Genomic DNA, 12,252 nt, shown 5'->3' on the forward strand with positions numbered 1-12,252 from the left:
TCTCTCGGGGCTGTGTAGGAAGGCCCTGGCACGGAGCAGAGTCTCCGGAGCAAGGGAGTGTGTCAAACCCCAGTCCCATTCTATCATAAGCCAAGGTTAAACATGTGCCTCTCCCTATCGGAAGGCACTTTTACTAGTGAGCCAACCAAATTACAGGCAGCACGGCCATGGAATACATGAAGAGGGAGTCTCCAGCCTGCTTCCAAACTTCCCTCCCCTATGCCAGTCTCACGAAGGTGTCCACTTTAATAATGGGAGCACATCCATAAGCGAAAACTTCAGGAAATGAACCCTGCATGCATATGAGAGAACCTCCAAAAGACAAGTTTACTTTGACGCCAAAAATGTCTGAAATTCATGCACTCAAAGGGTCTTCAAAAGAATTCATGGAAAATGCATCCTACGAGAACATTGTGTGGCTTTCAAGAATTTTGGGCACCAGAACCAACTTATCTTTTAATTCCATTTTCCACGGACTTTTTGGAGTTATGCACAGGTAGGCACAAAATCATCAAGGCCATTGCAAATTCTCAGTGGACGTAGTGGTGTTTTAAATTTTTTCCCCCCAGAGTGAAATCCTTTGTTCAAATGTTCTCTTACTTGGGATGCTAACAGGTGAAGCAGCTGGAAATAGGGCTGCTCTGCTCCATGGGGCAGAAGGAAGGGTGAGAAGTCGTCCGCCACAGCACCTCCAGGCTCTGTGTGCCCATGCACCCACATGAGTGCACACACACATGTGCACACATACACACACACAAGTGTCCACAGACAGGCCAGCACGTACCCTGCAGCCACGGCCATGCCCCCACAAAACAGCTCAGAAGAAATAGCTTAATCAGTTAGGAGAATGGGAAATAAACTCATCGTGAATAAGCACCCACTAGAGGACCATTTAGCGTCAAACAGATTCAAATCCAGGTTTTTTGGACGCTCTTGACAAGTGGAGTATTTACAAGGTGTTCCCAGTACAGTTGTGCTATAGAGAGAAATTTAAACCGAGGCAGGTGGTGCCACTGCAGCAGGACAAACAGCTTCAGCTACTGTCTGCAAGCACAAGATACAAAACTCCCTTCCTAGAGGCCCTCGGATACTGCGGACGCTGAGCTACCAGCAGGTTGAAGATTTAGTGACAAAGGCAGGCTATGCTATGTTTCCAGGTGGAATACCTTGCCACGAAGTATACTGATTTTTATAAATACATATGTATGAATGGACCGCTACTTTTCAAAGAAACTAGAAGTAGACACATCAAATCGTTAGGAGTGGTTGTTGGAAACAGTCTTTTTTTGGCCTATTCTGAATTTGCGAATTTTCTGCACACAACAAATATCCTTTGTGATAAAGAAAAATTCAATATCATTTGAAACGGCAGGGTCACTAGGTGGAGGCCAGCACGCTTCACACTGTGGTGGCACAAGCACACGCCTGTGAGGTCAGCACACATTCTCACCCTGCTTGCCGCTGGACTTCTCGGCAGGCAATGCGGTGCCTTGTGACACTTCTTGGCATGGCACGTGGTAAGTGCTCAACAAACCATGGCTGAATGGGCGAGTGAAAGGCCTTCACCCTTCCCCAGCCTATTCTGGATACAAGTCCTGTGCCAAGCCCCTTTCTCCTCTCCTCTAGGGTGGTCAGAGAGCAGGAACAGGCTGACAGCCTCCTGTTCTTGCCAGCTCAAGGGGCATTCATTTTATTTTAAATCCCAGCCTCACTGAGTCCAAACGCAGAGTTGTCACCGTTCAACCCTCTTCCATGTTTGTGATGGTAAATGTGGACTTCGGGGGGGGGGGGGGGGCTGGGGATGGAGACGTTTGAAGTGAAGAACCTGCACAGGAGGGAGAAGCTGGAGGCAGAGGCAGAGGGCACACAGCAAAGGCTGCTAGGAAATGCCAATCTCAGTCCAGGTTCTGCTACAAACAAGTGGCAAGGGGCCGGCGCTGTGGCACAGTGGGTAAAGCTGCCGCCTGCAGTGCCAGCATCCCACATGGGTGCCAGTTCTAGTCCCAGCTGCTCCTCCTCTGGTCCAGCTCTCTATGGCCTGGGATGGCAGTGGAAGATGGCCCAAGTCCTTGGGCCCCTGCACCTGCGTGGGAGACCTCCAGGAGGCTCCTGGCTTCAGATGGGCCCAACTCCAGCTGTTGCAACCCAGCTGTTGGGGAGTGAACCAAAAGGAAGACTTTTCTGTCACTCCCTCTCACTGTCTGTAACTCTACCTCTCAAATAAATAAAATCTTATTTTAAAAAAACCAACAAGTGACAAGGCTCACGGGCACTCAGTTGTCTCATCTGTAAAAAGGAGCCAACAACAACGAGATACCGCCTCAAACCCATCAGCAAGGCTTCCACTAAAACAGCAGAAAGCAACAAGCCTTCATGAGCTAGTAGAGGAACTAGAAATTTTGTGCACTGTGAGTGGGAACGTAAAATGGCCCAGCCATGATGGAAAATACTACGTCGGTTCCTTAGAAAACTAAAAACAGAATTACTATATGATCCAAGAATCCCATTCCTGGTAATGCAGCCAAAAGAATTGAAAGCAGGGCCTCCAAGAGGCATTTGCACACCCATGTGCATTCCTAGTAGCTAAGACGTGGAAGGAATCCAAGCAGCCACCACAGGTGAATGGAGAAGCAGAACGTGCTGTCCACATAGAATGGAACGGTCTTCAACCCTCAGGAGCAATGCACGTGCTGCAGCGTGGGCACACCCGGAGGACATTATACTACATGGGGTGAGCCAATCGCTACAAGACAAATATTACGTGACTGCAAATAGACAAGGGACTGAGCCAGAATCACAGGGGATCGGAGGTAGAACACAGGTGTTGCCAGGGGCCGGGGCGGGAGGACAGAACGGGGAATGGCTATGTGATGGACTTTCACTTGGTGCAAGATGAAAAGTGTTATGGCAATGGAGGCTTGAGTGACACCACTGAACTGGACACTGAAAAAAATTGCAAAGATGGTTTTACATGCATTTAACCACAACGAAAAGCTTTTGAAGGAACAAGAGACTTGGTGACCGGATGGACTTCATGTCATTAGGAAGAGGTGTAAGTCAAGGCGTTTTTAAAAGCAACTCTGCTATAGGCAAGGGTTCCTTTCACGCAGAGAAGTCACGTGAGACAGCCATGTCTAGATTATGAGCCGATGTCCGCGCACACACGGCCCTGTCTGTTCCTGGGGCACACGAGCACTTGTGAACCCCACAGCCTGTGGTTTCATCCCACAGATGAGTCCCGCCATGCTTCAAGACCCGGGGGAAGGCCTCTGGCTGCACGAGGCCTGGCTCGAGCCTGGCAATCTGTGATCTTCCTGCGGACGGAGACTCCCAGCCTGTCTTCTCGTGGAATGCTCTAGGACACAGGCTTAGCCTGCCCCTCACCCCAAGGGAGTTTATTCCCACAAGGCCTTTGACCCAAGACCCTCCCGTGAATCTCCCCCTGCCCCACAGCACCGTGCACACCACAGGGCCTGCTCGGACGTGCTGGCTGGTGGATGGTGAGAAATGGCCTTGCATGCAGCCCACGGCCACTGAGGCCGGAGGCGGGGCTGGCTGGGATGTAACTCCCGTAACACTAAGCCCGTAACCTCCACCGTGGGCTCACCACACCGAACTCTGTTAAAAATTTCTGAAGCTATCTGTATTTGAAATCTTTCCTTGGCAAGCACGCTAACTCCCCGGCGGCTGCCTGACCCACATGGCGACTCCCAGCCAGCCACAGGGTACTGAACACCTATGCTTGGGCGGCACTCACAAGTCCCACCGAGCCCGTCCAAGGCCTTCAGCCTGACCGTGGTCATGCAGGAAAGGGGCCCGTGCCAGATTCGGTGGCTCTCTCAGTGCTGAAGTTTAATCTGCCAGGCACCTCTTTTAACAAATCATCTACCAGCGGCCGAAGTTTTTGACTTTGTTTTTTTGCCTTAGTGTTTACTCTTCTTCGGAACAAAACAAACCTCAGAGTTCCTGCCAGGGCCACTTTTCCCGGGCACTGTCAACCCTCCTCCTCCTCTCTCCCCCTGCTCACACAGATGAGTCAAACACACTGGATAGCCATCCCCAGTTGCTTTTTAAGGATTTTTCCATGCCGCATTTCCCCCAGGGCGGTGGGGGAGGTTGGCCTAGGGAGCCTCTGTAGGAGTTGGCCCTGGGCTTCCTTCTCCGCGGGGCCCTCCAGGACCTGGCTTCCCAGGCCTGGCAGGAAATGCCACGGGGTGGGGGTTGGGGACGGCTGTGCTGAGCTACAGTTTTAAGGAGGAAAAATCAGGGGTGAAATTATTCAAGCCAGGTTTTGTGGGATCCAATTGCAGGGGATGGTTTCACGATGCGGACCACACATACAAATGCACAGAATCTAAAAACGGCTGGGGATTTTCTTTCCTGTGACCACAAAAACAATATCAAAAGCAAACAGAAACCCACCTCTGGGTGGCTCTCCCCTCCTCGCCATCAGCGGATGAACGGGAAGCAGGAAGAGCCAATTCCTGGTTATTTCTCTACCTAAGTCCTGACCTTGACCAAGCCCATGACCTTTCAGCACCTTGCACAGTGTTTCAGGCCAGAGGAGAGGGCTCACCGCACCACCCATCCTTCCCTGCCTGTCAGCATCTGATCTCCCAGACGCAGGAATTTCTCTCCCTCTTAGCTAGCGGCCCCCACTTTTTCCTCTCCTTGCTTGCTGTGGTTCAGCCTTTATCGTTTCCTCTGAAGAAACAGCACACAGAAGGAATTGGAAATTCTAGCCTTGGGAAAACAGGGACAATGAGATTTGGAGATAATTTCTAGGCTTCATCAGCCGTCTCTTTGCCCCTACCCTCTTCCAAATGCCACTCCTTTTTCAAGGTCCAGGTCAGCTTCTACCTCTGCCAGGAAGTTTTCCTGACTGCCTTCTGCTGAGTTTTAAATGGATGACTTATGTAGTTCCTTGGAAGAGTAGCCAGGCTGTAGAATGTCATTGTAGTCTGTCCCACTAGACGCTAACTCTGAGTTTACAGGGGACATGTCTTTAGTTGTGTAGCCCTAGCATCTATCACACAGTGCCTAGCCTATAGTAGATGACTAATAAGCACATGTATCCATTGCAATAATTACAGGCCCCAAATTTTTCTCTTAAGCAAAAAAGAATTCTTTGTGTATGAGAAAATATAGATTTTTGTCCTCATGTTTATGAGAACAGATTAAGTGCTACTGAGAGTAACTTAAAGCAATATATTTGAAAGTCACGTGGGGGTAGGCACTGTAGCTCAGCAGGTTAAATGATTGCTTGGGGTACCCATATGCCATATTAGAGGGCCTGGGATTGAGTCCCACTTCTGTTTCCAATCCAGATTCTGCCAATGTTACCCTGGAGGTGACAGCAGATGATAGCTCAAGAACCTGGGTCCTTGTTACCCACATGGGAGACATGGATGGAGTTCTGGGCCCCTGCTTCAGCTTGGCCCAGTCTGGGCCTATGCAGGCCTTTGGGGAGTAAACTAGCAGATAGAAGATGGTTCTCTCTCTCTCTCTCTCTCTCTAGCTCTAGCTCTCTCTCTCACCATGTCTTTAAATTAAATAAAAATAAATATTTAAAAAATAATTTGGCAGTTCTAGATGTTAAAATTTTCATTTCTCATCCATATCAAAAGAGGATTCTGTGACTAGCATTGAGGTGCAGCAGGTTGGGTCACCACGTGTGATGCCAGCACCCCATGTAGGAGTGCCAGTTTGGGTCACGGCTGGTCCCTCTTCTGATCCAGCCCCCTACTGGTGTGCCTGATAGGGCAGCAGACAATGGTCCAAGTGTTTTGGCCCCTGCCACCCATGTGGGAGATCCGGATGAGTTCTGGGTTTAGGGCTTCAGCCTGACTCAGCCCTGGCTGTTGCAACCATTTGGGGAATGAACCAGCAGAAGGAAGTGCTGTCTGTCTCTCTGTCTCTATCACCCCTACCCCTTATTCTACCTTTCCAATAAATAAATAAAACTTTTAAAAAGTAAGTACATTCTTTATGGCTGTGTCAACTTAGATGGGTATATTATCTTTAAAAAATTAGAATTATGTCCATGGTTTTATAATTGTGAGGATTAAGGCCACTCCATCATGGCTGGAACTGCAAATCCCTTACTGTCCTTTCCAAACCTTACATGTTGACAATTTAACAGTTTTCAGATTTCCTTCTTAGTTTAGATAACATGAGCATCCCAAAGAGTACACAGCATGCTGGGAACACAAGTCAAACACAGTGGCTGACTTTCATTGAGGTTTATAAGTCATTGCTTTAACCTGTTGGCCTAGGGAGTGCAGGTCAGCTACAGTCATTTCATTTGCTTTCTCTTCTTTTCAGATTGCATGGAGAATGATCAAAGAGCAAGTAAAGCTTGTTGAGAAAAGCCCAAATCACTCTTTGCCTGTAACCTGCTCATTTCATGGGCTGCAGTGAGCAGATGACTATGCCATCATGACTGATGCAATGGGTTTGCACAATGGTTGCCATCGGTCCCCATGTTAGATATAATTCCCTCACTACACACACTTCTGCCTCCTGCTGGGCAACCCACAGGTGATGTGCAGCCTAAAGCTGGGTGCCACAGAACAGGAAGTTATCCAAGAATGTTTCCAATAGCACTATGTATCCCTATGCATGGAAAAATAAGGCTTACCTGGAAATAATTAAACTTGTCTTAACATTCTTGCCACTCTGTGTGTCATAATTAAATGAGCATGAAATAAATCTTAATAGGATTGCAGTCAGGTCTTTGCATTCCTAATCACGCAGTCAAAATGAGTTCAGGGTGGCTCGGAGGAACTGCATTTTCAGGAAAGTGAAACTCAAGCAAGACTGAACGATGGCGACCAAACCTCCTGGCTCCCATTTTTCTCCGAGTGCTGTCCAAACCCTGCTTCTGCTTCCAAGCCCGACTTCAGCTCCTTTCCTCTACTAGCCCCTAAAAAGCAGCTTCCTCTGGGTCCTCAAGTCTGAATACCCCCACTCTGGTTAAAACTAATCAGCACTGTTTTCTATTCTCTGCTAGCTTGTGGAAGTTGGAAAATCTCCCAACTCCTCACTCATAAACCCTTCCACTTGACAATCATCTTCCTTTTTGCTAATAACGTCACACCTTGCACCCATCTCTTTAAAACCATGACTACTGGTTATCCTAGGAAAGGTCACATGTTTTTGAAAAGCTAAGTTGGGGATTTATAGGATAATTCCTCATAAGGTTCTTTTTATTAGTAAGTCAATGTCCTTCAGGGAGATTAAAATATTTGTTTCAGAAAGCTTAGATGAAAACACATCTGTTGCGTAAAGCAAGGTGTTCCACCAAACAGTGGTGCCACCGACAAGGTGGTACAAGGCCACTCCTGATACTGCCTGGGACAAAGTGTTAATAAATCGGTGAGCTGCCAAGGAAGTCCCTTCTCTCCCCACCCTCACCCTCCAGGAACCCAGACTCCAAGAACCTTCTTGGCTCTGTCCTAAAAGAAACTCACGGTGCCCCTCATCAGCGTTTGGTGCACCCAAAGCTGCTGTACAAGGAGGAAGCTGAGCCTCGGGGAGATCACACGGAGGCCATTCATTCTCCCCCTTCACCCATTCCCCAAGCCGAGCTCCAACTGAGACCGCCCCACATGCACATTTCAGAGGCTCCACAGGGCCCTCAGAACCACACTGGATGCCCCTCGGGTGCCAGCCCTCTTGACAGCATGTACACAGAGAGAATGCCAGAGTGTCTCCCTGCCTCAGAAGCTACCCGACAGTGAGAGCGGAAGTGGGGGGTGGGGATGCCTCACCAAGGGGACGCTGTTCTGGGCCAGACACCACAGAGCAACAGTGTGGCATCAGGCGAGCAAGGCCCCACTAGGCTGGGAACCCCAGGAACCAGGTGAGATGCCAGGCCTGGCTCTGTCCATACGGAGTGTCTGTAGGCAAAGGGCTTTTTGACTTCTCTTAAACCCAGTTTTTGCCACTGGTGAGAAAAGAAAAGCACAAGGGTGGTTACAAACAATCTTACAGGAGCCGGCACGTGGTGCAGTAGGTGGTGCCTCCCACTGCAGAGCCGGCATCCTATATGGGTGCCAGTTTGTGTCCCTGCCGCCCCTCTTCTCCTCCAGCTGTCTGCTTATGGCTTGGGGAAGCGGTGGAAGACGGCCCAAGTGCTTGGGCCTCTGCACCCATGTGGGAGACCTGGAAGAAGCTCTTGGCTTTGGATTGACCCAGCTCTTGCCATGGTAGCCATTTGGGGAATGAACCAGCACATGGAAGACCTGTCTGTAACTCCACCTCTCAAATAAATAAATAAATAAATCTTAAAAAGACCTTTGATTCTGATAGTGAGACCCACGAGGTAGGAGGCCCTGGGCCAAGACACCTGGAATAATTCCAGGAATATAGTGAAAAGTCAGACACAACATCTCTCTCCTTCATCTAGGGTTGTGCTGTCATGGAGAGGAGAAGAAAGCTCACCTCATCGCCAGCCTGGACTGTGTGCTGGACTCTGCCTATGTACACAGATACACACAGGCTGCTCCTCATAAATACTAGGTATTACACAACACGCATCCAAAATGAGGATGGTTAATAAGCCCTGTGCTTGTTCAGAAAACGGATAGGTCTCATTAAACAAGAGTCTCAGAGGAAAGTTTCACAGACAATAAAATCGAAGTGTCCTTGAAGGTTAAGCAGAAAGATTTCAAGAGTTTGCAGAAGATACTGCTGATTCCCCTGTGCGAGCAGAGGGCTGGAAAAAAATCTTTCCGTGTTTCTCCGTGTGGAGTAGGTGTTGTGTTTGTGGTGGTGGGGTCTCGAGATAAAATGTGTTGGGAAATAGTAGATTAAACAAAGATTATCTTTTTTTTTTTTTTTCCACTGCAGTTCTCTTCAGGGATGCCAGTAAACAGATGTGTGTTGAAATTCTGTGACAGAGGTCAAGACTGCAGTGTCTCAAACCACGGGCCACAGAATGCCCGGTGCTCCCAGCTGCTCCAGGGATTAGGGTTCTGAGAAATACCCTCTGAGCAATGGTGCACCAAAGAGCCGCAAACTCTCCGAGGGCTTGCTCACCACACAGCGCCGGCACCCGATACAGCACCAGGCACACAGAAAGAGGCCAGTATCAGACAGGAACATGAACACTTGCTGGACGACCAAATGGGTAACCGTGGGAATCTAAGCAGGATTCAGCCGGACAGAGGCAGGAGTTTGCCAGAGGGCATGCACTTGCCTTCCAGGACGCCCCAGCTCTGCCCGGGGCTCCGGATGGGGGTGGGCAGGAGGCACAGGTGACGTCATCTCTGCTTTCTCAAGAAGCCAACGCTACAAATCCAGATGTAGCCTAAGAGACCTTTTCTCCTTCCCCCCAAAAAGGCTAATAAAACAAGAGCTTCATGAAGAATGCTGGGTGGCATTTCCTTTCTGTCCTAAGAATAAGCAACAAATGAGTTGTGATACTCAGAGGTCGGGGCACAGCTTCCCCAGATGATCTTCGCTTCTTTACTGCCATCTTCTGGTCCCCAGGCAGTGACATGGCACATTGGAAAAAAAAAAAAAAAATCAAAACCCCACCAAGCTCCTGTTTGTCTTGCACTGTGGAATTTTAAGCATTTGTTTACATCCCGTACCTTCTCTGACGTTAACCAAAGCTAGAAACGATTAGGGTGGCCTTTCCTCTTTTTTCATGTGACCTGAAAGCAACTTAGCAGGTAAGTGATTTGAGAAGGGACAGAAACTTAGGAGAAGCACATGGATTAACCACATCTCTTGGTTTTTCCAAGGGCACACCCTGGGTTGAGCTACTTGGCTTTGTCCAGCTCTATTTGCACAGTTCTACGGCTCTTCTCCTCCCTTCACAAGCACAACCTCCAATGGAAAAATCCCATGCCCTGAAAAAAAAGAGGATGCTCCTCACATCCCCTCTGGTCTTTTCAAGCAGAAAATCCATTCCACTTCACCGAGTGTGGAGAGGCAATGGAGAGGCTCTGAAACCGAAACTTAAGACACTCAGGAGACCGTACTGCCCTTCCTACGGAGCTGCTCCGGGCTGGTGATCACCAGCTTCTATCTAGACGCACCTTGGTCTGAAAGCAGCAGTAGAGTTGGGTTAGGTACGGGTGCTTCCGCGCCAGAGCCAAGATCCTCTTCTCCGTCATGGTGCAGTCCACGTCGTCGTCCTGGAGGATGACGTCCTTCTTTAAGACCTTCACGGCATACACTTCATCTTTGCCCTTGAGCTCGGCCAGCATGACCTGCGGCCAACCACAACAGCACCATCAATCCCGGCACGAAAGGACCAAAAGAAGCAACGCGAATGATACCGCATACATGCTTTCTAAAAAATGAATCCCTTTCATTTTAAATATTATAACTGATTAAAAACTGTTTAGGAAAACTGTCCACTCTAACATATTTCCTTCCACTGTCTGGTACAGCTTTGCACGTTTGTTAAATGATTACCCACATGCTCATATACTTTTACAGGATAGGATTTAACAGAACTAGTATTTTATAAGCGTTTCTCTATCATGGCTGCTGACACTCAATAAGTAAATACCACACGACTTATTTAGTCATTTCCTTCATGTTACCCACTTACCACATATTCATAAATAAATTGCCTTAGGTATTTTTGTACAGAAAATTTTGAACTTCTGTTGTGTTACATCCTTAAAATAGAAATTCCCAGAAGTAAATTGAAGGGTTAAATATTCTGCACATTTCCTAACCAATTTTCCAAAAGGAGGAGAAATACAATGTACCACCAGCAACATGGCAGCGTGTTAGTTTCGTGCTGATCTATCAACATTGGATGCCTTCACTTAAAAATGCTTTTGCTCATTTACAAGGTATACAGTGCTATCTCGATGCGGTTATAACTTGCCGTGACACTTTTAAAGTGTTTGCTTTCTAATTGTATTTCTTTCTGGGTGGATTATTTGTCTCCTTTGTCTAGAGACCAGCAGTGTTATAACATTCTTACAAGGCTGTCCAAATGTACTGTACAAACATATTAACCCTCCACTTTCTGCAAAGGTTTTTCTAAGTCTGTTTTACAATTTTCCGCTTTTGCTTTCCACAGAGCAGAATCACTGGTTCTGATGCAGAGACATTTGTCATTGCTTCCATAGCTTCACAGCTACAATGGGACTCTTTCTCCAGTGAGCCAATTAACATTTCCATTTTCTTAAAGCTTTCCTAGCCATTGATACTTTCCTATGGAATAACCTACAAATGCAGGAGCCTTTTTTCTCTTTTTAAATAACTAACTCCTAAGTACAGCATCCCAAGGTAAGTTGTCAGAGCTAAAAAAGAGCAACTCAAAAACATAATAAGGGGATTTTTGATGTCAGCCTGAAGACGTCTCACCACCCACACCTAACAGAGACTTGAAAACTGGCTCGACCGATGGCTGTGACCTTCCCTAAGACACTGCTAAGTGCTCTGAAGTCATCCCGGCTGCCCTCCTGTCTACACGGCATGGAAACCTGGAAACTCTGAGTCTGCTCGTTTCCCTTGAATCTTGCTCAAAATAAACCGAGTTCTGCTCGCATCCCAACGTCACGCCATGCCCGAGAACAGGGTTCTGTTTCTTATTTAGCCAGTCTCCAAAGAATGTGGTTGCTTCAGCTCTTGCCACTTCCAGAAACTCCGGTGATCCCAGGCTGAGATAGGGGTAGGTGAGGGGCTGGGTGGAGTGGGCCGGAAGCTCAGCCAGCCAACAGCCCTGCAGGTTGGCTTCTGTCTAGAGTCTAGAACATGCAAAGGCATGGGGCTCCCAGGAGCTGCCTGGTCCCTAGAGCAGGGCTTCCTCGCTCCAAAGTTCCCAGAAAAGCAATCCCTGTGGCTTCCCAGGCACAGCTTGGAGAAGAGCCAGCCACAAATGTGGACTCTTGGCTGCAATGCTAACCAGCTTCTTGGCCTCTGCGCCCCCTCCACCTTCTTTCTGAAAGGAACTGGGATTATTTTTCCAGTCTGCCCAGCCAGCATCCATTGGCTGATCAGCATGAAAGCTTCCCTGACCCAGAGGAAGGCAACCCTCACACCACCAGGCTTGTCTCAGTGGGAAGCAGGGCACGGAAAAATGGCCCTGGGGCATGGGACCCTGACCCCAAACATAAGCTGCCTGTTCTCATTCTGCCCCATGTAGAGGACAGACATAACATTTCGTAGGTGCCAGAAAAACCAGTTCAATAACATTGGGTTTCCAAAGGAAAATTTGCTGAGATTTGCTTTGAGCCTTAAGCTTGTTGAGGGCAGATTCTGGAGTTCATTGGCAAA

The 12,252-nt window shown here is 48.3% G+C and overlaps 1 protein-coding gene across 4 annotated transcripts in view; it reads right to left on the bottom strand.

Annotated features, from left to right (window-relative positions):
• Nucleotides 1-12,252, bottom strand: part of PRKCE (protein kinase C epsilon) — a 505,242-nt gene that overhangs the window by 155,338 nt on the left and 337,652 nt on the right. For all 4 annotated transcript variants that reach the window (XM_089324376.1, XM_089324379.1, NM_001082274.1 and 1 more), the window contains 1 exon segment: nucleotides 10,050-10,223. In XM_089324376.1, the coding sequence (XP_089180502.1) occupies nucleotides 10,050-10,223 (174 nt within the window).

The sequence above is a fragment of the Oryctolagus cuniculus genome, chromosome 2 (assembly GCF_051225735.1).
Source record: "Oryctolagus cuniculus isolate XC-2025 breed Fujian yellow rabbit chromosome 2, ASM5122573v1, whole genome shotgun sequence".
Taxonomy (NCBI): Eukaryota; Metazoa; Chordata; class Mammalia; order Lagomorpha; family Leporidae; genus Oryctolagus; species Oryctolagus cuniculus.